This window comes from Sturnira hondurensis, unplaced genomic scaffold, assembly GCF_014824575.4.
Source record: "Sturnira hondurensis isolate 20B ecotype Veracruz unplaced genomic scaffold, ASM1482457v3 Scaffold0009087, whole genome shotgun sequence".
Taxonomy (NCBI): domain Eukaryota; kingdom Metazoa; phylum Chordata; class Mammalia; order Chiroptera; family Phyllostomidae; genus Sturnira; species Sturnira hondurensis.
In genome coordinates this window covers 391,821-418,285 of record NW_028081718.1, presented here as the reverse complement: position 1 = coordinate 418,285, position 26,465 = coordinate 391,821, and the positions used below count along the sequence as shown (strand labels likewise).

At 50.4% G+C, this 26,465-nt stretch overlaps 1 protein-coding gene across 1 annotated transcript in view; it reads right to left on the bottom strand.

The window, feature by feature from the left end:
• Window positions 1-1,748: 1,748 nt before the first annotated feature.
• FBN3 (fibrillin 3) overlaps window positions 1,749-26,465 on the bottom strand; it is a 44,665-nt gene continuing 19,948 nt past the window's right edge. Inside the window, 19 exon segments of the mRNA XM_037056553.1 lie at window positions 1,749-2,073; window positions 4,396-4,560; window positions 5,132-5,368; window positions 6,636-6,753; window positions 6,840-6,968; window positions 12,352-12,468; window positions 12,688-12,810; window positions 13,317-13,444; window positions 19,998-20,139; window positions 21,144-21,305; window positions 21,637-21,759; window positions 22,757-22,879; window positions 22,958-23,026; window positions 23,029-23,082; window positions 23,560-23,622; window positions 23,625-23,681; window positions 23,838-23,957; window positions 25,225-25,350; window positions 26,289-26,408. Coding sequence (XP_036912448.1) covers window positions 1,749-2,073; window positions 4,396-4,560; window positions 5,132-5,368; window positions 6,636-6,753; window positions 6,840-6,968; window positions 12,352-12,468; window positions 12,688-12,810; window positions 13,317-13,444; window positions 19,998-20,139; window positions 21,144-21,305; window positions 21,637-21,759; window positions 22,757-22,879; window positions 22,958-23,026; window positions 23,029-23,082; window positions 23,560-23,622; window positions 23,625-23,681; window positions 23,838-23,957; window positions 25,225-25,350; window positions 26,289-26,408 — 2,501 coding nt within the window.

The following is a 26,465-nucleotide window of genomic DNA, read 5'->3' as shown; positions in this document are numbered from 1 at the left end:
AAGGCCGAGCTCTGGATGTGCCAGATGTAGGCCTGCGTGCGGGTCCAGCTGGGGACCTTGAGTGAACCATTCACTTTCTTGCTGCCTCCTTTCTTGTTTATAAAGTAGGAGTCACAGGCTTGCTCTTCCCAGTTCCTGGGCTGCAGTGACTAGCTAACAGGTAAAGCCTCTGTGAGCTCTGATGGGTGCTCAGAAGCTCCTGATAAGTTGAGTGACCCAGACCCTGGCAAGGACAGAGACCAGTGACTGTTCTGCTGGAGGAAGAAGGACCCCATACTTTGGGGTCCAGGTCACCACACAAACTTGATCCACCCAACTGTGCCATCCTCAAGGCAGCCTGGTTCTACCATGACAGAGAGTGCTCTGAGCAAACATCAAATGCACCCTCTCAGAGGACTTGGGGTGGTTTGGGGACAGGGGCCAGACTTGGAGGAACCTGGTTCACATCCCAGCCCCACTGCACTATTGTGGGTGACCCAGGCAGAGTCCACAACTCTCTAAGTCTCAGCTCTGACCCCATAATGTGGGATAATAACACTGCCTGCTTCATACCAGTGTGTGGGGATGAAACATGCACCCGAGTGCGGTGTTCAAACATGTAGACTGACTACATATTTATAGAATGAGAATCCCAGGTGTCATACTTGGTAGATTTGGCCCAACCTAGAGCCAGGCAGGATGGCATAGTAGGTGATGGCACAGCAGCCCAACTTTGAGCCCAGCTCTGCTACCTGAAATCTAGAGTCACCTTAATCAAGTTGCTGACCTCCCAGAGCCTCAGTTTTCCAATCTGCAAAATGGGGGTAAGGATAATTGCCTCTTCCACAAAGAGGTAATAGGTCAATAATTAGAAATGACTTAGAATGGTGCCCAGTATGGAGGACATGGGCTGGAAAGGGGAGTCATTTTCATCAGTTCTGGTGAACCCATGAGGGCTCAGTTGGTACCAAATGTACAGGCCTGAAGTTGGCAGACCCTATCTGTGGACCATGTCCCCACCCCCAGCTGGAGTTGGTCTCCACCCACCTCACCTACAAGCTTTCTCCTTGGAGCTCTGGGCTGTAGCTCACCCTTCCCACAGCTTCTGCTCTCCTGGAATCTCCAGTTCTCCATGTGGCTCTGCAGCAACTCCTTACTTTGAGAACATGCTAAGGAGGCAGATGTAACTCAAAATAACTTTATTGTTTCTCTACTTCTGATATAAACTGTCCTTAGAACCCTAGGGGGCAGGAACACGGCTGCATGTCACCAACATTGGCTGGGGCCCTCTGGGCCCTTCTGCTTGGAGGGGTGAGATCCATACCCACCTCAGCCACCGCTCCTCTGTCTCACTGACCTCTGGGGGTTGAGTCCTGGTGCAATGCAGAAGTTTAGCCTGAGGTGACTAGATGATACAGTGAATCACAGAGCCTTGCTTCACCCTAGTGTTGGAGGTGAAGGTGCAGGCTGCAGCTTCCAGCTGCCTCCAGGAGAGAGGCTCATCTTTTGAGGTCATAACATAGCATGTCACTCTTCCTGAGTTTGGGGGTTCCACCTGGTCAGCATTGCCACCAGGGATGGACCCCTACCAGTTCCAGAATCCCCCGCCTCTGGAGAGGAGGACAGCATGGGGGGCACTGAGGCCTATCAAGACCCTGGCTTGTTACCAGGAGCTCCCTGTGGTGTAGCAAGCAGAGTTTCATCAGCTTTCCCAAACCCTGTGGAATGAGACATAGGGGAGACAGCTGTGGAAGGGGCCTGGAGCCAGGCTACAGGAGCGGCAACCAAACCTTCAACTGCAAGGCCTGGAGCCTTAGCCCCAGCTACCCCTCTGGATGGGTGCCCCAGGGCCCTGCCACACTCACCACCTCCAGCTGGTAGGTTCCAGGCCCTGGCCTTCAGTGACCCAGCTGCAGGGAGCTGAGGCCAAGGAGGTGATGCATGTGGAAAAAACTTTGCTCATTGCCACAGGCAATGGCATACCAGACCCGGCCTCCCACACTCTGCAGTGCTGGCTGCAGCTCCAGGATGTGCTCAGCCGGACCTAGGCATGAGAGGGTCAAGCACAAGGTCAGCAGGGTCTCCAAGTCAAGGCTCACCTGGGGAGAAAGACTAGGTAGATGATGGTTAGAGGCTGGTGGAACTGCAATGTGGTGGGGAGGGGGCCATGGAGTCACAGCCAACAGGAGGTTTTACCCAATCTCTAAAGAGGAGGAAAACACAGAACACCCTCTGCCCTCGATTTCTGTCTAGCCTTCGATCCACAAAGCCTATAGACAGATGAAATTGGAGCCTGGTTCTCAGGTAGAAAGCAAAGAAGGAAGGTAGGAGGTCAGTTTTTCATGCTGACTCCAGACCCTTCATCTTGGTGGAGAGATTTAGTGAGATCCCTGCCAGTCCGGGCAGAGAGAATTGAGGCTATGACCCCAGAGTCCTGAACAGAGAGTCGGTTAGACAGCATCAGGCCCCAGAGCCCTACAGCCACTCAAAGGTGTCCAGGCATTGCTGGAATTATAACCAAGGGCCTTGCAGCAGAAGCCAGCCTCAAGTAGATGCCAGACCTGACACAATGATAGAAACACAAGATCCAGCTGGGCCAGAGAGAAGAGTTGCCAGATAGCTTTCCAGTTCCCAGAGGCCTGCTGCACTTCCTGCATCTGGGCTCTTTGAGAGCCCTCTGTGTGCAGATGACAAAACTCCCTTTATCTGTGCTTCTGTGAGTGTGTTCCTGTTCCTGGCAGCCAGACAGGGCCCTAAGTCAGCCAGCCCCAGTGGCAGGCTAACCAGGGCTGGGTGCCACATTCAGTTCCACAGGAGGTTATCTGCATTTTCTTCTTTTTTCTGAGCAGTGCTGTATTTGTTTTGCTTCATTGATATGCTTCTGTGGTGTTTTGCTGTTGCATTACAAATGAAAGCTATTTCTGTTTCCCAGCCCCTCAGTTATGGAGATTTTTCCTCTCTTCCCACTGTGTTGCACAAGCATGTGCTCCTACTGACACCTACTGGCAGTATGTGGGTATTGCAGGTAAAGCCACAGGTCCCATCCCAGTAGTCCAACCACACTCCACTCTGAGGACCAAGAGCTGGTGACAAGTGGCAAACCCAATACAGACAGGGTCCTACCCTTGAAAAGCAGAAAATTATGGTAATAATTGGATAGTATACACAGCCACTGCTTTTCCCAACAAGAGTTAAAAAATTAATGGGGGAAAAAAGAGAGCAAAATAATCCACTCGTATTAAATATTTAATATTAAAAGTCTCTCAAACCCAACAACCCTATTCCACTTCCACCTCCATTTCTCCCACAGCATTTGTCTTGTATCATATTCTATCATGTGTTATAAAATACAACGTTTTACTTGTTTCTTATCTGTCCTACTACTAGAGTATCAGCCACAAGGGGGCAAGAAATTCTGGGTTTTTTGTTCACTGTTGCTCCATTACTGTGCATATGTTCAGAGAAATCTTTGGAGTAAAGGAATTTGGTCCCAGATGTGGGCAGTGGTTTCTGTGACTTTTGGGAAAGACCTTCTAAAGGGATGGTTTCAGAGGGTAGTGACCACAGAGGGGCCTGGGACACCTGGCCATGAAGATCAGGCTGCTGTGAAGAAAAGGCCATGTGGTCTAGCTGTGGAATCCCTGCTCTGCCACTGTTAAGTCCTGCAACTTGAACATGTGACCTAGTCCCTCTGTGCCTCAGTTTCCTCTTTGTACAATGGGGATAGGGGCATTGACTGTGCTTAATAAATGTGCAGCTTTCAGACCCTTTGAGGAATGGTGGCAAGGTGGGCTGTGTCCTCAGGGTCAAAATTGCTATCCTGCACAACCTAGCGTCAGGGTCACAGTTGGAGGGATCCCAGGGGACAAGACAGACAGAGCTACATATCAGTGCTCTGCTGTCCTTGAGAGTGAGGGGAGGACCCCTACAATTTCTAGAGATGAGGCGGCTTCAGAGGGCCCAGGCATCAAAGGTACAGGAAGGAGGTGCAGAGGTGGAGTGTCTGAGGGGATGATGAACAAAGGGGCTAAGCTGGCTGCCATGGGCCCTACTGGTGCCAAATTCAGAAGAACTGAGGGAGGGTTTTGCTGGCCAAGAGGTGAGGAGTACAGACAGGGTTAGGGGGCAAGTCATTTCTCCTGCATCCAAGTGCTATGGAAGGGATTGTGGGGAGCATCAGAGCCTGGACAGAGTCTGTGTGGGAGATACCTGATTCATTACCAGGAAGGAGGTGGGGAACTTGGGGGGCCTGTTTCCCCAGAAGAGCATCGAGGAAAACCCAGGAGCTGAGAAAGTGGAAGAAGACCCAGGCAGGCACCACAATTCAGGACAAGCTGGGACACAGGGCCTGGTGTTCCCACCCTCAGTGCATCCTCTGACTGTCCCTACCACTGACTGTGCCACCACACCCAGTGCATCCCCTGTGGTACCTGCTGGTCCCCATGCATGTTGTGTTGTGGCTGGTCATGAGTGGGGAGACCCTTGATCTTGCATTCATAGCAGGCTTCAGTTGAGGGTGGCTCCTCCTCACCTGGAGTGTTCTAGGATCCGGGGCTGAAGCTCAGGCTGGAGACAAAGTGCCTAAGCCAGTATGGGGGCAGGGGGGATGAGGCAGGGCTTTAGAGACAGGCTAGGGACCTCCATCTACCCCATAACCCATTTGTAGCCATGCTGCCTGTGGGCACAAGTACTGTCATGCAAATGTGCTAGTGTGTCTGTGCATGCACCATCCCAGGAGTGCTCATGCATCCTTGGTGTCCCTGGGTGGAAGTGTGAACCTGCATGCACACAGGATATATGAACATATCAAGCCTACATGCACACTGGGGTGCTGATGTGTGCTTGCCACATATATGTTAGATCTATGAATGCACAAGGGTGCCCAGGCATGTTGGCATGGGTGTGAGCCATGTGCATGCTCAAGTGTCATTAAAGAAGTATGCATCTTTCCCAGTGGACATGCAATTATGCAGGAGTACCATGAGGACAATTCCACCACAGTGGGTGTGAGCTTGTATACATCTATAGGTACTGCTGGGGCTCTGGGCCCATTCTCTGCACATGTGTCTATATGTGTGTGTGCATAGGCCCATATATGTGCAGGTACTTCCAAGGTTTGAGGGTCTGTGTGCACCCCATTCAAGCCCCTCACCTTTGCCCAGCCCGGAAGTAGCTTCGGGGGCAGCCACACAGGAAGCCACCAGGGGTGTTGGAGCAGCTGTAGCTGCAGGGTCCCCCCTGTGCCACACACTCATCCACGTCCTGGCAGCTCCCCAGGGTATGATCAAAGTCAAAGCCAGAGGGACAGACACAGTGGAAGCTGCCCAGTGTGTTGTGGCAGGAGGCACTGCCACAGGCTTCAGGCCACAGGATACATTCATTCTCATCAGAAGGGAGGAGGGAGAGAAGGGGCCAGCCTTCAAACCCCCAGAGCCCTCCACCAACAACACTCCCCCTCCACACACAGCAATTCTTTCAGAGGCCAAGGCCAATGTCAAAACTTCCTTCAGCCTCCCATGAGCCCTAGTGCTGTAACTTTCTTTCAAAGCATTTCTCAAAACTTCCCAGAAATCCTAAATGGTCTAAAACAAGGTCTTTCCCCCTCAGCAGTCGTTGACATGTGTGACGAGCCAGTTCTTGGGTGGAAGTGTACTGGGCACTGTAGGGAGTTGAGCAGCAACCCTGGCCCCCACCCACTTAATGTCAGAAGCACTCACTGCCTAGTTATGACAACTACAGATGTCTCTAAGACACTTCAAAATGCACCCTAGGGGGGCAAAACAGTCCCCAGATGAGTATCACTGGCCTAATCAATCCGTTTCCCATGAGACCAGCCTGAAGGGCAGGGATGGAGTCTGTTTCTCGGCTCATGTCAGGTACCAGGCAGGTCCTGGGCAAACCATGACTGAAGGATTAAGTAAGCATGAAGAGGAGCATACAGGCCAAGAACAAGGAATTGGCAGCGGTGGCGATGGTAGGACTGGTCTCCAGGGTTAGGCGCCACAGGTCAGATGGAGGCCCACCATAAGGGGCAGGAGGGGGCGCTGGAGAAAAAAGGCAGTGCTGGTAAGGTGGCAGGAGATGGGGGACTGCTGCTTTACAGAGGCCACGAGAGGAGCTTGTCTTGAAGGGGTGGGCAGCAGGGCCCAGGGCACAGGAAGTGAAGAAGTTGCAGGAGGGCAGCCCTGTCAAAGGCCAAGAGTAAATGCTGGGAGGAAGGGAGAGAGCTGGCAAGGACAGGCTGTTACTGGGAGGGCCTAGAGCAGCAAGGAAAACTGGTGGTGGGGAAGGTTGAGGGGAAGGCTAGCCCCTCAGGCCAAGAGCCTCTGCAACAGCTCTGGCAAAGGTGGACCACGTGGGCCACCCCTCCCATCGCCCAGCCCATATAGCACACAGTCCAAATCAGTCACAGCGCTCTTCCCCAGGGATCACACGCTTTCCTAGCAGAACCCTCCAGGTCAGCACGCCCTAAGAAATGAACTTGAACTTTGTCATTCTGGCTCTGCAGCCTGGACTTCCTGGCAGTAGGAAATGCGCTATCATCCAGGCCAGCCCATCTGACCTGTAGATAGTTATACTTGTCACAATATCCTCCAGGGAGGTGGTTATCAGTCACCGACTTTAGACAGGTGTGCCCCAGCCTCTGCCACCCACCAACACACTGGCTCCACTGGGAGTGCAGGGTGAAACCTTAGGGGCAGCTGCAGCGGTAGCCCCCTGGCTTATTCTGACAGCCATACTGGCAGCGATGGGGCCCAGAATATTCGTCCACATCTTTAAGACAGAAAGGGACAGAGGGCTCACCCAAGGTCCTTCAGAACTACCCCCAGGCCTGGATGCCACCCGAAGCCTAGCTCTACCTTCACAGCTGTGGCCTGAGCTGTCCAGAGTGAAGCCCTGATAGCAGTCACAGCTGAAGCTGCTGGGAGCGTTGTGGCAGTGTTCATGGGTGCCACAAAGGCCAGGCTGGGCCAAGCACTCGTCATTATCTGCAGAGGACAGAGAAGTGGCAAGGCCACCTGGTCATTAGGGGGAACATGTCAGGTACCATGACTCTGGGCCTACCACCCGATCAACCGTGTGGCCTCAGGCAAGTCACTTACCCTCTCTATGCCTCCATTTCCCCACTCTGTGAAATGAAATGAGATCTGAAACAGTTCCCACCTCACAGAATTGCCACACACATTTGAGATGACACACATACAGGACTTTGTAGAAACTTCATCTGTACCACCACAAAGCTGTGTGAGTTGGGGCAGCTGGAGTACTCTGCCTCAGTTTCCTTAGCTATAGCATGCAGATAATAATACCTGCTTCAATATGGTGGTACAGGCAGACATGGCTCACTTCTTCACACAACCACATCAAAATTACAACTAAAATGCGGAACAACCATCACCCAGAACCATCAAAAACCGAGTTGAATGGAAGTCTGACAAATACAGAATCAAAGACACCACATCCATTGAGACTGATAGGAGGGGCAGAGACATGGAATGGGCCGGTCCCTCACACATGTGTGGTGGATAAAAATTTGGGAGGGTTATCTCAGGAGTAAGGAGTCCCAGCCCCACACCAGGCCCCCCAGCCCAGGGTTCCAGTACCAGGAATATAAGTCCCCACAACTTCTGGCTGCTAAAATCAGCAGGGTTTGAGTCAGTGGAAGAAACTTCTGGTGACCAAAACTGTTCCCCTAAAAGAACCTGCACATGGACTCACCTACTCAGACTTGTACCCTCTGATGCCACGAGTGCCATGGTGGCAGCTTGAAGGGCACCAGTGGCATACAGGAAGGAACTGAAGTGTCTGACATCAGGGTGGACAGAGGCCTTTGTCCCTTTTCTGAGCTCTCCCCCTGCAGAGCCAGTGGGCTGGTGCTATATCTGAGACACCACCAACCTGGCTAACACTGTTTGACTCACTTTGGAGATCCCCAGAGACTCTGCCCCACCCAACTTATGGGACCACACAAGCCGCTTTTCCATATGAATGAATGGCTGGTCTTGGCTCATGCTTCACAAACAAACAACAGCTGGCCCCAGTGAGCTCCAGGCCTAGCCCTGGCAGCAGCCAGTTTAGTTTCACAGTTTGGCTTCATCTGGGAATCTCCCAGCCCAGGACAAGCAGCAGCCATCTCAGATTGCTTTATAGCTCAGGCAGGGTGGCCCTGGGCAGAACACAGGTGGGGGCTGACCTTGGCCTGCACCACCTAGGAAACCCCAGGGCCAGTGTACCCAGTGGACAGCTACAGACCACATTGGAGCACCACCACCCTGCCCTGCACAGCTGATTCTCCACAGAGGGTGGAGGTTGGTGGTGAGTGATCACAGCCAGTCCTTGCAGCTGACTGTCCTGGGTAAGTCTCTCCCACAGATCTGCCAACAACAACCAAGATTCAACTATGAGAGGAGGATGTGACTAGTCAGCTGACATGATGGGCATGCCTCAAAGACCTGGCTTGGGTGAGGGGGAAGCTATGCCACTGGACCCTATAGGACACCTGCTACATTAGACCACAGGGAGGCTGCCAAAATGAGAAGATAAAGAAACATGGCCCAAATGAAAAAACAGAGCAAAACTCCAGAGAAAGAACTAAACAACATGGAGATAAACAATCTATCAGATGCAGAGTTCCAAACACTATTTATAAGGATGCTCAAGGAACTTAGTGAGGACCTCAGCAGCACAAAAAAAGATCCAGTTAGAAACGAAGGATTCACTAACTGAAACAAAGAACAATTTACAGGGAAACAACAGTAGAGTAGATGAAGCTGAGAATCAAATCAATGATTTGGAACATAAAGAAGCAAAAAACAACCAATCAGAACAACAAGAAGAAAAAAGAATCCAAAAAAATGAAGGTAGTCTTTGAGGCAATTTCAAACGTAGCAACATTCGAGTCATAAGGGTGACAGGAAGAGCAGAGAAAGAGCAAGAAATTGGAAATCTATTTGAAAAAATAATGAAAGAAAACTTCCCCAGTTTGGTGAAGGAATAGACATGTAAGTCCAGGAAGCTCAGAGGGTCCCAATCAAGTTGGACCCAAAGAGGCACACACCAAGATACATTGTAATTAAAATTCCAGAGGTTAAAGATAAAGAGAGAATATTATAAGCAGCAAGAGAAAAGGAGACAGTTACCTACAAAGGAGTGCCCATAAGGCTATCAGCTGATTTCTCGAAAGAAACCTTACAGGCAAGAAGGGGCTGACAAGAAGTCTCTGAAGTCATGAAAGGCAAGGACCTACATCCAAGATTGCTCTATCCAGCAAAGCTTTCATTTAGAATGGAAGGGCAGATAAAGTGCTTCCCAGATAAGGTAAAGATAAAGGAGATCATCATCATCAAACCATTATTATATGAAATGCTAAAGGGACTTATTTAAGAAAAAGGTCAAAATTATGAACATTAAAATGACAAAAACCTCACAACCATCAACAACTGAATAAAAAAAAAAAAAAAACTAGGGAAGCCCTGCCTGGTATAGCTCAGTGGACTGAGCGCCGGCCTGTGGACCAACGATCATGGTTCGATTCCCAGTCAGGGCACATGCCTGGGTTGCAGGCCAGTTCCCAGCACGGGACTTGTGGAAGGCAACCATACATTGATATTTCTCTCCTTCCCTTCCCCTCTAAAGATAAATAAATAAAATCTTTAAAAAAAAAACTAGGGAAACAGGTAGAACAGGAACAGAATCATAGAAATGGAGATCACATGGAGGGTTATCAGCTGAGAGGGGAAAGGGGGAGAGTGGGGAAAAAGGTACAGGGAATAAGCGGCATAAATGGTAGGTACAAAATAGACAGCGGGGGAGGGTGTTAAGAATTGTATAGGAAATGGAGAATCCAAAGAACTTATACACAAGACCAATGGACATGAACTAAGCGGGAGAGGGGGGATTGCTGGAGGGAACAGAGGTATCGGGTGGAGGGGAGCAAAGGGAAAAAAATTGGGACAACTATAACAGCATAATCAATAAAATATACTTAAAAAATAAGACCCACCTCACTGAGTTTTGGTGGGAATCAAATTAATATAATAGTGTAAAGGGCTTAGGACAATGCTTGGCATGGGAGTGAAAGATTAATACAATCATTTTTCGTTTTCCGTGGGAATGTGCCCCAGTGTAACTGTGGTGCTCTGTCCTCATGGAAACCTGACCGCAGTGGGATGTCAGTCAGTGTTGGAGTCTGAATGTTTGTGCCCTACCGCCAAACATATACTGATGCCCTAGGTCCTAATGTGATGGTATTCGGAGATGGGGGGGGGGCTTTGGGAGGTACTTAGGGCTAGATGAAGTCGTGAGGGTGGGGCCCCATGATGAGTTAGGATCTTTGCCACACCAGGGGTCTTGCTTTCTCTCCACATTGTGAGCACACATAAGACAGTTGTCTACAAGCCAGAAAGAGAATCTTCGGAAGCTGACCCTACTGGCACCTTGATCCTAGACTCCAGGCTCCAGAACTGTGGGAAATAAGTGTCTGTTGTTTAAGTCACTCGGGTTATGGTATTACGCAGCCTGAGTTACCAGGCAACATTGGTATGGTGGCAATGTGTGTAGCTGGTAAACTGCATTTGGACTGGGGTTATAGGGAATGAATACATTTCAGGGTGGAAAATCCCAGTTTTGGCTTCTCTGAGTACGGAGATGGTTGATACCAGGTACATCCCTTTGGGGACTTAGGATTTTTCGTGGGTGCCAGAGGCACTGGGGACATGGGACTTCTAAGTAAGCCACAGTGGCTCTTGCAGCTACATGTGGTCTCATCCCTCATGTCTGAGCTGTCACTTGGGAGGCCAGAGAGACTAGCCCTGGGTTCCCACCAGGATCCTGCCAGAGAGATACATCCAGTGCCACCTGCAGTTTATCCCCTTGCATTAGGCCAACTGAACCAAGGGTCGGGGCAGCCTATTGTGGTCATGAAAGTGTGATCTTTTAGTTCAGTCATCAGTAAACTGGAGCCCCACAGCACAAATCTGGCCCACCACCTCTTCATGTAAATAAAGTTTATTGGCATACAGTCATGCCCATTCATGTATGACACATTATCTATGGCTGCTTTTGAGCTACAATGGCTGAGTTGAGTAATTACAACAGGGACTGTATGGACCACAGAATTGAGAATATCCACTAACAAGCCCTTTATAGATAATGTTTGTCAACCCTTGACCTAGTTAGTCTAAGACCACCCACCAAGAGTGTGGGCTGCACAGATGTTCATCATGAATGATCTGGAGCCTTCAGTCTGTGGTAAGTATGCAGTGGAGAGCCTAGCTGAGATTTTAAACTCTATTCTAGAGAGGGAAGTCCTGTGTGAGCTTGTTGTACTTCAGGCACACATGGGACATGTGTATGTGGGTCCATAGTCTTGTGTGTGTATGCACATATGAATGCCATGTTAAGGGTGCTCATCTTAGGAGGCAAGGAAAATAACTTTACTGCAGAGAAAAAGAGAAATGCATGTCATCTCAAGGCCTGGAATACTGTTGCCCCAACGTGCACACAGCCTACTCCTTTGCCTCCTTCAAATCTTTGCTTAAATGTCCCCTTTCTATGATGCTTCTGATCCCTCTTTGAGAAACTGCAGCCTTGAACTGTTCTGTTCCTCTCCAGTCTAATTCCCTGCCAGCTGGAACCACCCACGATGACAGCCAGCTTGAGTCTGTGTCCATTTCTGTACCCTCAGGGTCCAGAACAGGACTAAGCACTGCTTCTGTAAAGAGCCAGATAGGAAATATGTTTTCAGCTCTGCCATTGGAGCAGAGACAGCCACAGACAATATGTAATGAACTGGCATGTATGCCAATAAAAGTTTATTAACAGAGGCAAGCAGGGGCCAGGCTTAACCTAGGAGCTAAAGTCTGCTATCTCTGGTTTCGAGCACTTCTTGGTACACAGTAGATGCTCAGCAGGTGTTGGCTGAGTGGATCAGTAGGAGCCTGAATGGAGCCACCCTTGGCTGGGTATGGCCTTCCTGGGCAGTCTGGCTCTCCTAGGCCACAGGTGCTAAGATACAATAGGAGTGACAGATGCCCTTGTAGCTTTGGGTTCTGAACCAATTTCCCCTTTGGACCCTGGGAACCCCTGGGCTTTCAGGAGCACCCTGAGGAGGGCCTCAGAGAGACACCTAACAGGGGCTGGCCAGGTGTCAAGGGCCAAGGTCAGAGGCACTCCTGAGGGTGGGCCTTCTGGGTCCTAGAAGGTTCTAGACGCCACCAGGGTGTGAATATTGACAAAGCAAGAACTTCCTTCTGGTGACTTCTGTGTCCCTGATGTTCAGTACACACTGGGTACTTGTTTTTCATTCAGTGAACAAATAAGTGAAGGCCAGAGTCATGCACCAGCTGCTGCCTGAGGGGTGAAGGGACTCACCAAAGCAGGCCTGGTGGTGCTGGGTGAAGCCTGGGGGACAGTGGCAGATGAAGGTACTGATGGTGTTGACACAGGAGAACTGGCAGTTGTGCCACCTGGAAGTCCACTCATCCAGATCTGCAGTACAGAAGGTCCCAGCAGGCTCAGGGCAGGGCCTGGCTAAGGCAGGGGACAGCGGGGGAGGGGGGGGCTTCCCAGGGGAAAGCCCCTAGAGATGGTGCCTGATGCCATGCAGCAGAGAGGGCAAGGTGGCGGAAGATGTGCCCAGGGGTGCGCCTGGGGGGTAGGGACGAGCCCACGAGGCATGAGGGGAAGGGAGGGAGGGAGGGATGTCACCGCTGCAGGTCCTGCCATCCTTCTCCAGCAGGTACCCGTGGGGGCAGGCACACAGGAAGCTGCCCTTCGTGTTTCTGCAGATGAAGGCACATGGTGCAGGAGCCCAGCTACACTCCTTCACATCTAGAGGGGACAGCAGCACTTGGGGGAACAGATAAATATTCCTGGGGGCTGCAGGGCTGGGCCCACCTTCCCAGACCTGAGCCATCAGGGACCTGACACACTTGGCTTTGTGGCCTATGCAGTCTCCATCCCAGCTGCTCAAGTCCACCTTTGTAGCAGGAAAGCAGCGGTGGAGGGGTAAGAAACAAGCAGGCCTGGCCGAGTGCCACTACAACTGTATCAGCAAAAACACTCGAAGGGCTGGATTCGCTCTTGGGCTGGTGTTTGCTGGTCCCTGACTTAGATGAACACTTGCTCTACAAGGTAACTGAAAATCTGAGATGCCCAAAGTGACAGGAGAAACATGACCCAAATAAAATTTGGATAAAGGGCAGGATTTGTGGATATTTTTGACTTTGTAGTCCACATGGTCTCTGCCGCTTCTGATCTTGGTTTTCTCACAGAATCATGGGCCAGGTGTTGTGTGGAGGGCATGGCTGGGTCAGGGGGTGTGGGTTGGGGCTCACTGAGGCAGGCTGTGGCAGTAGCGTCTGGCATGTATCTGGACTGGTAGTGGCAGTGGCAGGAGCCAGCTGTGTTGAGGCACTGACCAAATTGGCAACCTACCCTGCCCGGGTGACACATGCATTCGTGTCTGCAGAGGGAGATGGGCAGGTGGGGTCACCCATAGCACTGGGGCTCTGAACGTCCATTGCACTTCCATTCGCAGCAAAATTAAGTTGATGTCAGTGACTTCAATTTATGGAGTGCTCATGTGTCAGGCTCTGTATATTAATCTTTCTACTATCCTATGAGGCATATACCAATATTTTCTTTTTTTAAATATATTTTATTGATTATACCATTACAGTTGTTCTATTCCCCCCCTTCATTCCCCTCCACCCACACCCTTCCTCCCCCACCATTCTCCACCCCTTAGTTTATAACCACGTGTCTCAACTTCTTTAGATTCTATATTTCCCCCAATATTCTTGCTCTCCCCCCTATCTATTTTCTACCTACCATCTATGCTATTTTCTGTGCCTTCTCCCCCCTTCTCCCTCTCCCACCCCCCTGTTGCTAACCTCCATGTGTTCTTCATTTCTATGGTTCCACTCCTGATCTAGCTGTCCTCTTGGTTTGCTTTTGTTTTAGGGTGGGTTGTTAATAACTGTGTGTTTGCTGTCCTTTCACTGTTCATATTTTTCATCTTCTTTTTCTTATATAAGTCCCTTTAGCATTTCATATAATAAGGGCTTGGTGATGATGAACTCCTTGAACTTGACCTTATCTGAGAAGCACTTTATCTGTCCTTCCATTCTAAATGAAAGTTTTGCTGGATAAAGCAATCTTGGCTGTAGGTCTTTGGATTTCATGACTTGGAATACTTCTTTCCAGCCCCTTCTTGCCTGTAAGGTCTCTTTTGAGAAATCCGCTGACAGTCTGATGGGTACTCCTTTGTAGGTGACTGTCCCCTTATCTCTTGCTGCTTCTAGGATTCTCTCCTTCATTTTCATCTTGGCTAATGTAATTATGATGTGCCTTGGTGTGTTCCTTCTTGGGTCCAACTTCTTTGGGACTCTCTGAGCTTCCTGGATTTCCTGGAAGTCTATTTCCTTTGCCAGACTGGGGAAGTTCTCCTTTATTATTTGTTCAAATAAGTGTTCCACTCGTGGCTGTTTCTTTCCCCCTTCTGGTACCCCTATAATCCGGATGTTGGAACATTTAAAGATGTCCTGGAGGTTCCTAAGCCTTTTCTCATTTTTTTGAATTCTCATTTCATCATTCCTTTCTGGTCGGATGTTTGGTTCTTCCTTCTGGTCCATTCCGTTGATTTAGTCCCAGTTTCCTTTCCATCGCTATTGGTTTCCTGGACATCTCCCTTCATTTCCATTAGTTTAGCCTTCATATGTTCCTCTAATTTGTGACTATAATCAACCAATTCTGTGAGCATCCTGATAAACAGTGTCTCGAATTGTGCTTCTGAGAGGCTGGCAATTTCTCGGTCGCTGAGAGTTATTGGCTCTGGGACTTTGAGTTCTTCTTGAGGCATCTTTTGGGCTGTTCGTGCCTGTTCTGTAGCAGGATCAGAGCCCTAAGGTGTTCACTAGAGCAGGGCAACTCAGTCGCTGGGTTGTGACACTGTATGTGGGGGCGGGGCCAAAGAGGAACAATGGCATCCCGGCTGCCGCCCGCCGCCGCAGCCCCCACCAGCGCCGCAGCCCCCACCGGCTCCGCAGCCGCCACCGTCACTGGGTGGGCCCACGCATTTCGTTCCACTGCACGCGAGTGTGCCACCGCCATCAGCCCTCCACCACTGGGTTCGCCCCCTGGGGCCTGCAGGGTCCGTCTCAATGTGCGCGAATGTGTGACTGTGGTCAGTCTGCCCCACACCCCGACTGGTTCCGGGCTGTCTGCGTGCCTAGGTCGGGGGATCTGTCCTGCCCGACCCTGCTCCGCTGCTGGCTCCGTTCCTCTTACCATCCCCGTTGAACGGTTCGTAGTTGTCGGACTTCCGTATAATTTAATTTTCTGGTCTTTGGGTGTGTCTTTGTTCTCCAAACCTTTGTTGTATTCAAACTTGGCTGTGGGAGAAGGCACAGTGTTTCCACCTATGCCTCCATCTTGGTGGAATTCCCCAATATTTTCTATTATGAGCATTTTAACGCTATGAATTTGCCTCTTGACATGCCCTTACCTGCATCCCACACATTTTGTTGTTTTCACCTTCATTTAATCTGAAATATTTTCTAATTTGCCCTTAATGTTTCCTCTTTGGTCTATAGATTCTTTAGGAGTATATTATTTAATTTCCAAATATCTGGGGATTTTCTGGATATCCTTTTGTGACTGATTTCTGGTTTAATTTCCTTACATTCTGAGGACTTAATACTTTGACTTCATTCTTTTTTTTAAAGATTTTATTTATTTCTTTTTAGAGAGAACATAAGGGAGGGAGAAAGAGAGGGAGAGAAATATCAATGTGTGGTTGCCTCTCATGAGCCCACTACTGGGGACTGTCCTGCAACCCAGGCATCTGCCCTGACTGGAAATAGAACTGGTGACCCTTTGGTTCACAGGCCAGCACTCAGTCCACTGAGCCACACCAGTCAGGGTGGGACTTAATTCTTTTAAATTTGTTAAGGTTTATTTTATGGCCCAGATTATGACCTTCCCTTGTGAATGTCCATGTGCTCTTAAGAAGAAGGAGTATTCTGGAAAGTTCTAGAACTATTAGTCAGGTCTAGGTGGTATACAACATTGTCCAGGTTTTCTATTTGTTTCCTTTATCACTGAAGGAGAAATGTTGAAGTGTCCAACAATTACATAATGTGAATTTGTCTATTTCTTTTTCAGTTCTGTTAATTGTTACTTCTTTGAAAACTCTATTGTTAGATACATATGCATTTATAATTGTGATGTCTTCTCAGAGAAGTGATCCCTTGATCAATATATAGTATGTCTTCATTTTGATAATATTCCTCCTTTGAAAGTCTATTTGGACTTCTGGCCATGATGGAGGTATAGGTGGAAGCACTATGCCCCCTCCCACAACTAAATTTAAAGACAGCGAAGTTTTAGAAACAAAAACGCAGCCAAAACAGTGAAAATTGAACTGTACAGAAGTCCGACAACAACAAACCACTAAGCCAGACTGGTAAGAGGGGTGGAGTCAGCAGTGGAGTGGGGTCGGGCTGGAAAGATCGTTTGGTCCGATTGACCCAGGAGCCAAGGCGGAAGCGGTTGGTGGATCCCGGGTGTGGGGTGGCGACGGGCGGACCCAGTGAGGGCACAGGGCAGCTGGCTGACTGCGGCCACACATTCACGCGCGCAGATAAACCAAGCGAAGGAGTGAACAGTGAGACACATCACTCAGGCTAGGGCCCCAGGGATGTGAATTAGATCCTGAAAGCACCAACTGGAAAGACTTTCTCAGGGTCGAGGGGCCAGGAGAGGCTCCCAGGTTCACAGAGTTTGTTGGAGAGACCCACGGGGTTCTGGAGAGTACATGGGCCCGCACACCTGGGAGCCAGCACCAGAGGGGCCCAATCTGCTTGTGGGAAGCCCCAGAGGGGACATAAATCTGCGAGAGAGAAGAGCAGAGCAAAGCGCCACTTTTTTCCCTCTCTGACCCCACCCCCACATACAGCATCACAACCCAGCAACTGGGTCGCCCTGCCCTGGTGAACACCTAAGGCTCCACCCCTCATACATAACAGGTGCGAACAGACCAAACATTATGACTCAAGAACAGCTCAAAGCCCCAGAGCCTATAATTCTAAGTGACCAAGAAATAGCCAACCTTTCAGATGCACAGTTCAAAATACTGGTGATCAGGATGCTCACAGAATTGGTTGCTTTTAGCCACAAATTAGAGGAACATATGAAGGCTAAACTGATTGAAGTGAAGGGAAATGCACAGGAAACCAATAGTGATGGAAAGGAAACTGGGACTCAAATCAAGGGAGCGGACCAGAAGGAAGAAAAAAATGACCAAACAGAAAAGAAGGAAGAAATAAGAATTCAAAAAAATGAGGAGAGGCTTAGAAACCTCCAGGAAATCTTTAAATGTTCCAACCAACATCCGAAGTATAGGGGTACCAGAAGGGGAAGAGGAACAGCCACAAGTGGAAAACTTATTTGAACAAATAATAAAGGAGAACTTCCCCAGTCTGGCAAAGGATATAGACTTCCAGGAAGTCCAGGAAGCTCCGAGAGTCGCAAAGAAGTTGGACCTAAGAAGGAACACACCAAGGCACATCATAATTACATTAGCCAAGATTAAAATGAAGGAGAGAATCCTAGAAGGATCCTAGAAGCAGCAAGAGATAAGGGGACAGTCACTTACAAAGGAGTGCCCATCAGACTGTCAGCTGATTTCTCCAAAGAGACCTTACAGGCAAGAAGGGGCTGGAAAGAAGTATTCCAAGTCATGAAATCCAAAGACCTACAGCCAAGATTGCTCTATCCAGCAAAGCTTTCATTTAGAATGGAAGGGCAAATAAAGTGCTTCTCAGAGAAGGTCAAATTCAAGGAGTTCATCACCAAGCCCTTATTATATGAAATGTTAAAGGAATTTAGAAAAAGAAGGTAAGAAATATGAACAGTGAAAGGACAGCAAACTCACAGTTGTTAACAACCACACCTAAAACAAAAGCAAACTAAGAGGACAGCTAGATCGGAAGTGGAGCCATAAAAATGGAGATCACATGGAGGGTTAGCAACAGGGGAGTGGAGGAGGAGAAGGGGGGAGAAGGTACAGAGAATAAGTAGCATAGAGGGTAGGTAGAAAATAGATAGGGGGGAGGGCAGGAATACTACAGGAAATACAGAATCTAAAGAACTTGTGACACATGGACATGAACGAAACGGGGGGAATGGTGGGGGAGGGATGTGCAGGGTGAATGGGAGTGAAGGGGGGGAATGAGACAACTGTAATGGCATAATCAATAAAAAAATATTTTTAAAAAGAATGTCTGGATTCAAAGCCAGTTTCTATCATTTATTAGGTGGCGCCTCTCATCAAGTCCCTTAACCTCCTGAGTCCACGTTGCCACATCTGAGAAAGAGGAGCTTCAGAGGAACAGCTCCTTCATGGGGCTGATGGGGTGGGCAAGTGAATGACAAGTACAAATGCTCACGACAGTGGCAAGGCACCATCGCTGGCACCAGTATACTGCTGGTAGGTACTATGATGCTCAAATGAGAGTGAGGTGATGCTTGAAGGATAGGTGGGGCTGTTACTTCTATGTCTTTGTCTTCTCACTGTAAGCTCTCAGCTTCTGGCAGTTTTTTTCCCCAGAGGGAGAGAGGCAGCACTGCTGTGGGAAAGCCAGGTCATTTCTGNTTCTATCATTTATTAGGTGGCGCCTCTCATCAAGTCCCTTAACCTCCTGAGTCCACGTTGCCACATCTGAGAAAGAGGAGCTTCAGAGGAACAGCTCCTTCATGGGGCTGATGGGGTGGGCAAGTGAATGACAAGTACAAATGCTCACGACAGTGGCAAGGCACCATCGCTGGCACCAGTATACTGCTGGTAGGTACTATGATGCTCAAATGAGAGTAAGGAGAGTGAGGTGATGCTTGAAGGATAGGTGGGGCTGTTACTTCTATGTCTTTGTCTTCTCACTGTAAGCTCTCAGCTTCTGGCAGTTTTTTTTCCCCAGAGGGAGAGAGGCAGCACTGCTGTGGGAAAGCCAGGTCATTTCTGAGAGGGAAGAACCCCAGAGACTGGGCCACTGGGAGCAGGAGGCAGCAGAGCCGAGCATGGATGGGTGTTCCAGGGCAGCCTGCACACCCTGCCACTGGGATTCAGCAGCAAGGCAGGTGGTCGGGCTCTCAGGGCATCTCAGGCACCAGTGCCTGAGGAGGAGGTAAGGCTGTGCAAGAAAGCAAGGTGGGAAGGTAGGGCCCAGGCTCACCCTCACAGATGTGGGTCGCCTCCTGGAGATGGTAGCCAGTGGGGCACTTGCACAGAAAGCTGCCGAACACATTGACATAGTTGCCTCTATGGCAGAGCCCTGGCAGGTTCTGGCACTTGTCAATATCCGTCAGGAAGTGAGAAGGCCGAGCTTGGAAGCTAAACCCATGCAGAGGCCTTGGGGACACAAGTGCCCTGGGCTGGGCTCGCCAGAGCCCTGTAAGAGCCTGTCCTGCTTCTTCAGAACTACCTGGGAGTTGCTAGATTCTGGAGACCACACCCAAACCTTGTGGGTCAATGTCACCCTGAATTCATCCCCCTTTCCTTCATCTGATAGTCATTCCATCCATCACAAGGACTTCCCAGTGGACTTTGCCAATCTCATCATGCGCTGTGCATAGAAGGATGGACTGATGCATGCAGGATCAGTGGGTGGGTAGACAGAGTAGGAGTAGTGGATGAGTGAATGAGCAAGTGGGTCAATGGACAAGAAGGTGGATGAGTAAATGGATGGGTGGGTGAGTTGACAGGTGTGCAGATGAATGAATAGATGGATAGGGAGGTGAGCTGGTGGATGAATATATGGATGAATGTATATAAATGTATGAATGGATGGACAGAGGAAAGATGAAGGATGCACGAGGAATGGATGGACAGATCAACAGGTGAAAGAAGAGATGGTTAAAAGAAAAGCAAAAAAAAATCCACCACAAACTAAAAGCACCATTTGGTCTCACTGTCGGGCTTCCAGGCAAGAGGACCTGGGTCTCCTCCCAACACTGCCCACCTCTGCTTGGTGAAGCAGTGATAAAAGAAAGGTAAATCAGTGGTACACGATGTATGAAATGCTAAGGCCTCACCTTCCAGGATAACAGTGATGCAGTTGGGCCAGAAGCCCTCACCACATGGACATAAAGTCCTGTATTCAGCAGCAAGGGAAACAGGCTCTTGTGAGGGGCAGAGGGACAGGGCACTCTGGTAAAGCCTGGGGAGGGGAGACAACCACTAAGACAGGCTCAAGAGGATGTCCTGCATCCTTTTACCACACCAACTGCCTCCAAATTTTACCTCCCCAGTCACTCAGGGCCAGGCAACACTGGGTGGACCCAGCACTTGTGTGTATGTGTAAACACATATCCACATTCAACATGTCAGCAGATAGATAGTGTGGTAGTAGCTGGGGATGGGGAGCAGGGATTCTTTCTGATCTCAAACCAGACCCTGGTGTGATCTCATTTCTCCCACAAAAGGAAGACCCTAACATTCTTTTCCCTCTCCCTCTCTCTCTCTCACACACACCCCTGAGTAATAGGTGGTTAGGTAGACAGGTGACTCCCAGTTTCACACTGGAGGCCTTTGCACATTCTGTTCCCCTGTATCTCACACCCTTCCCTCTACTCCGCCTGCAAAACTCCTACTCAAACTCCAAACTTCACTCAAGCCTCTTGCCTTGAGAAGTCTTCCCTTACCCCCTTCCTCTGCAGGCTTCCCCCTGAGCCATCACTGTACCTCAGACAGACCCCTACAATGGTTCTATTCTCAGTCCTAGGACCAGGTTCATGGGTGAGGAACACTATACAGCCACTGTGGTTTATCATTTTTTGAGTCCCCAGCCCCAAAGAACCCTAACACAAAGGAACCCTCAATGTTTGGAGTTGATAGCCAAGTAGTCAATGTTTGCTGACTGTCTGAGCCCATGAGTGAATATAAACATACAGAGAAGAATCTATAGGAAGACACCTTGGAGAGAAGCCCAGTTAATGAACTGCTGAGAATACACTGTGTAACTCAGGCTCAGCCCCTCCCTGTCTGGTTCCTAAGCATCCGTCACCTAGCAGAGATGACTCCCTAATTCCGGGGAAGACCAGGACTGGGGCTAGGTCTCTGTGACTCAGGCCACAGAGCTTGCCTGCCCCCACCCTTTGGGACTCACTGGTGTTGGCCACAGGACACAGCTCACAGGGGCTGCCCCAGGCTTGGCCCAGCGAGCAACAGCAGGACACATGGAGGACGCCAACCCCAATCTCAGCACTTCAGGAAATGCCACCATCCTCTTGGTAGTGCATGTCAAGAAAACAGTTTCCAAGCCAGGTGTCTGAACAGGCAGAAGGGATGGTTAGCAGGTACCAGAAGAGAGATGGTGTATGTGTGTGCAACTGTGTGTGCATGTGTATCTCTGCATGTGTGTGTCAGATGTGTGTTTCTGAACAAAAAATCATGCAGAGGCCAAGCAGACAAGACTTGTGTGGGTGTGTCTATGTGTGTCTAGAGGAGAAGGCTGTATCTCAACAGTCAACAGGGATGATCACTCTGGCCAGGGGCAGCGAGGACCTGTTTGTCGGGAGCAGGTGGATTTGAGCAGGATGACAGACCAGGGTGACCAGGCTGTAATTCCACCCAGCTCTCAGAACTGAGTAGGTGCTCACCCACAGAGCCAGCCCTGCTGGGGTTCAGCTCAAAATCCTGGGAGCAGTTGCAGAGGTAGCTGCCAGGAGTATTGATGCACAGGCCATTGATGCAGTTCAGGGGGTCTGCACACCCATTGACGTCTAGCCCTCCCTCAGCCCACATCCCTGCCACCTTCTGCTGGGGAAACTTAAGCCCTGGGTGTTGGGGGTTGGGCTGTGGCCCGTGCCCTCCCCAGGGAAGAAAGCCAAGGTGACAGCAGCCTTGGGGTCTGCCCTGTCCTGTAACCAGCATTTAGAACACCTTTTCACACTAGTCATTGGCAAACTACGACCTGTGGGCCAAATCCAGCCCCTGCTTTTTGTGTCAGTGAAGTGTTATTGGTACACAGCCACACCCATTCAAATGCCTGTCAGCTTTCAAGCTACAATGGCAGAGCTGAATGTCTGTGACAGAGACCACGTGGCCATAGGACACAGCTCAAAGGGGGTGCCCCAGGCTCAGCCTAGCAAGCAACATCAGGATGCACAGAGGATGCCAACCCCAATCTCAGCACTGCAGGAAAGGCCACTGTCCCCTCGGTAGTGCATGTCAAGGAAACAGTTTTTGAGCCAGGTGTCTGAACAGGCAGAAGGAACAGATGAACACAGAATTAGAGATATTTTACTATCTGGCCCTAAACTGAAAATGTCCTCTGATTCTGTTTTGTTTAAATACTCACCGGAGGATACATTTATTGATTTTAGAGAGAGAGGAAGGGGGAGAAAGTGAGAGGGAAATATTGATGTGACAGAGAAACATGAATTGGTTGCCACTCCTAAGGGTTCTACTGGGAATCAAACCCGCCACCTTTCTGGTACACAGAACAATGCTTCAACCATCTGAGCCACCCAGCCAGGGTTTTAAACACACAATTGGGAGACCACCTGGACAGGTTGGTGGAGGGAGTTGACCTTCATTTATTCACTTACTGCATTTATTCAGGGGGTGACAGGTGACAATGAAGGTCAATGGGAACAGGGGACAATCAGACAAGGCCTACCCCAGGGAGCTCTAGAAGAGATCTGAGGGCAGTGAGGGAGTGAGCCATGACCCCTAAGCCTCCTGTGTCACCCACCCCCAGCCGCACTGGCCCCACACCTGTGCAGTTGCTGCCACCATTGTCTGGCTCGTATCCCTCACCACAGATGCAGTGGAATATTCCAGGCAGGTTCTCACGGCTCCTGAACACACAGAGGTTGCCCAGCATGCACTCATCCACATCTGTGGGGATCCCAAGTCAGCCTGCCCGGCCTGGGGGGACCCGCTGCTATGTCCCAGCCCCAGTGGCCCAGGCCTCACCCTGGCAGGCATAGTGGTTCTCCGAGGGGCTGAAGCCCACCTCACACTCGCAGCAGAAGCTACTGGGGTGTTGAGGCACTGCCCATCCTCACAGAGGCCCACATCCTCCGCATACTCATCCCTGTCTGCAGGCCCCAGAGGCAGAGGTCTGGGGCTTAGCTGGCCAGGACCCATGCAGGTGGACAGATGGCCCTGGTGACTCAAACCTTTCACCATCACCTAAGATTTCACGAGCACTGGGAACTCAGACCCCAACCGGGTGGGCAGGTGACCAACCCCGGGTTGGGGAACAGGTGCATAGGACTGATCCCTGGGATCCCAGCCAAGGGGCAGACAGGGGACCTGCACACACAGGATCCAAGGTAGAGGGTCACTGGGAAGTGAGCAGGTGTTCCTGCTCCCCATTTCCAGAAGGCTTCCTGCATTCAGAACAAGGGGTGGGAAGACTGCCCTAAGTGACTGGGTTTGGCCTATAGCATCACATTGAGTCATGGGGGTACATGTGAGTCAGGAAACCAGCTGACCATGGTGGTCACCTCAGAATCCAGCTGCATGGCTGCCTTTCTGGGTCTCTCCTGCCCTTCCCCGTCTCCAGAACTCACTTTCACAGGAGAAGCTGTCTGCAGTGAAGCCCGGGTGGTAGACACAGTAATAGGAGCCAGGGGGTTGAGGCAGTTAGCAACCGGGCCACACTGGTGCTCCTGGAGGACACACTCATCCACATCTGCAGGACTGCAGGCCCACGGCCCCCAGTGTGCATTGGGGGGTTGCCAGGGCAGACCATCTAGCCTCAGCCCTGACCAGCCCCCACAGGCACCCTGAGCCCTGCCCCCACCTCACTCAACTGCCCTGCCCAGACCACCCCTCTCTAGGAACTCACCATGGCATTCAAAGCCATCCCTCACCCAGCCAGGCTGGCACCTGCAGCTGAAACTACCCAGGAGGTTGAGGTAGGGGTGGCTATCACAGCTGTGTCCTCCCAGCTCACACTGGTCTATGTCTGAGAGGAGAGGAACCTACTTATGGGGGTCAAGACCAGTAGAGGAACCGAGCACCCCCACAAGGCCAGGGCCTCATAGAAACAGGGCTTCGGGTACAGAACGGGGAGACCCAGTGTGACGGTCAGGGAAGGGGTCAGGACCCCTTAGGACATGGCTGAGCCAGGCAGGTATGTCCACCTCCCCTCAGAGCCAAAAGGAAAACCCCCAAACCTGACAGGCATGACTCCTGGCCTCCCTTAGAAATAATCTAAAATGGAAGCATGAGAGACTTAAAGTGGACATGAAGAGTGTCTGTCCTACACCTGAAACAAATATAATATTGTATATCAACTATAATTGAAAATGAATTTTAAAAAAAGAGTAGGGGTGTGGGGCTGGGTGGAGGTGGGAAAAGCAGGCACAATAAACAGGAGTGAGGGCCCTAAAGTACACGTAGGAGGCCCTTCTAAACCTTCTAGAATGTTCTGCCTCGCCCCCACATTCTCTGCAGCGCTCAGACACCACCTAAGTGAGCTCCTATTTACTGGAGTTTTCTTTCCTCTGTCCCCCATTTTTACTCACGTAAACATGTTTCAATAGAAAGGCTTATGTCAACACCAAGTCTCTGAGAAGGTCAGGTCATCCTGACCTGACCTTAAAGATAAGGTCATCCTGGATGATGGTGGGCCCAATGACTGGCGTCCTTTGAAAGGAGGGAGATTTGGAGACAGAGAGAACACCATGTGATGACAGACACAGATTGGAGTGACGCACTTACAAGCCAAGGACGCAAAGGATGGTGGCCACCACCGGAAGCCAGGAGAGGCATGGAACAGACTTTCCCTCTGAGCTCCTAGGAAGGAACCAACCCACCAACACCTTGATTTCAGACTTCAGAGGCCCCCAGAACCAATTGTGTTGGAGAGGGAAGATTCTGGAGGTCTCCAGGCCCCAGGTTTGCAGTAATTGGCTATGGCAACCTACCCAGTTCAAAGAGTAGCTTTTGAAGAGCCACAGGCTAATTCCTATATCCCTGAAAATCATCCTGTTGTGTGTTTTGGGAAGGACTGTGGGCACTTGGGGCTTCGGCACTCCCCTCACTGAGCTGTTTGTCAAGGGGGCCCCAGGAGCACTCGACTGGGTCCTGTTCCTACTTGAACTGGAGCTCCCAGTGGAAATCTCTAAGAATGAGGTGTGTCACACTCAGCCTCAAGGGACAGGGCAGCCCCCACACCCCCTGAGCTGGCCCCTCAGAACCCCTCCACCTGCAGGCTGACACCCACTCACCAGAGCAGCCTGTGGCCCCCTCCCTAACGACATAGCCCAGCTGGCAGTGGCAGGAAAAGGAACCCTTTGTGTTCTCACAGTCCCTGTGGAGGCAGATGTGAGGGCTTAAGTCACACTCATTCACATCTGCAGGGTGACAGGGAAGGAAGCAGATGGGCACAGAGGGGGTATACCTGCATCGTGGAGGGTCCTGCCACACAGGTGCCCTGGCTCCCTTGGCAAGGGGGTGGGGAGCTCCCGCTGGTGCCAGCAGGTATGTATTTGACGCCGCTGTGTTATATGAGAGTTTCACTGAGCACAGTGGACACGTACTTCCAAAAGGATTTTACGGCCAAATACATTTAGAGAACATGGAGTTAAACAAAGCTCACCAGGTTTGCTCCTGCACACCTTCTCAGACCTTATGCCAATGTGGATCTACAAGAAAGGTATGTCGTAGGCAGCATCCCCTACATTTCTTTGGTTCCAAGGCCATTTCCTTAAGTGCTTCCTAAAGACTCCTGTGATCTGGAGCCCTCTAAGCTGCACTGGGCTGCACATGTCCTGTTGGGAAGCAAATACATTTTTTCTTCCTGGAAATTCCCCACTTGGTCCTCAGCTCTGTCCTGGTGGGGCACCCAGTGCACATCACCCCCAGCCTAGTAACCTGCAGAAGAAAAGTGACTGGGGCTCAAAGAACACAATCCTGAGTGTCTTTCTATCTTGCCCCCCAGTCCCCTGCAAAAAACCCCCTCAGCCAGCCCCAAATGTAAAATATGACTCTTGAAACAGAGCATGAACTTCTGATACACGTCCCGTACACAATGAGTGTTCAACAAACATACTTCAAAGGAACAAGGTTTGGGGGCTCTGCTACTATGAACAACATCCCACGGGCTTTGAGACTGGCTCAGGACACGGAGGGCCAACAGCAGACCACCATGCACTGCTGAAAAACCTGCTCACCCCTGCCGGTGTGTTTGACAGGGTGCAGCCTGGTCTCTATCTCGCCCACTTCATAGAAAGCCTGCTGTGTAAGTTTTGACACTGCTTCTTCCACCTCACTGTCCCAGGTTCTCACCAACACATCTTCATGTCCAGCGTGGCCACAAAGCCCTCATAGCACAAACAGTATTGACCCCCGGGGACAGTGATGCACTGGCCACCATCACAGATGTCCAGATTCCCTTCACACTCATCCACGTCTGGGGCAGCAGGATAGGGGCTGGGCTGCAGGCAGGCTGGGATGGAGGTGGAGCCCC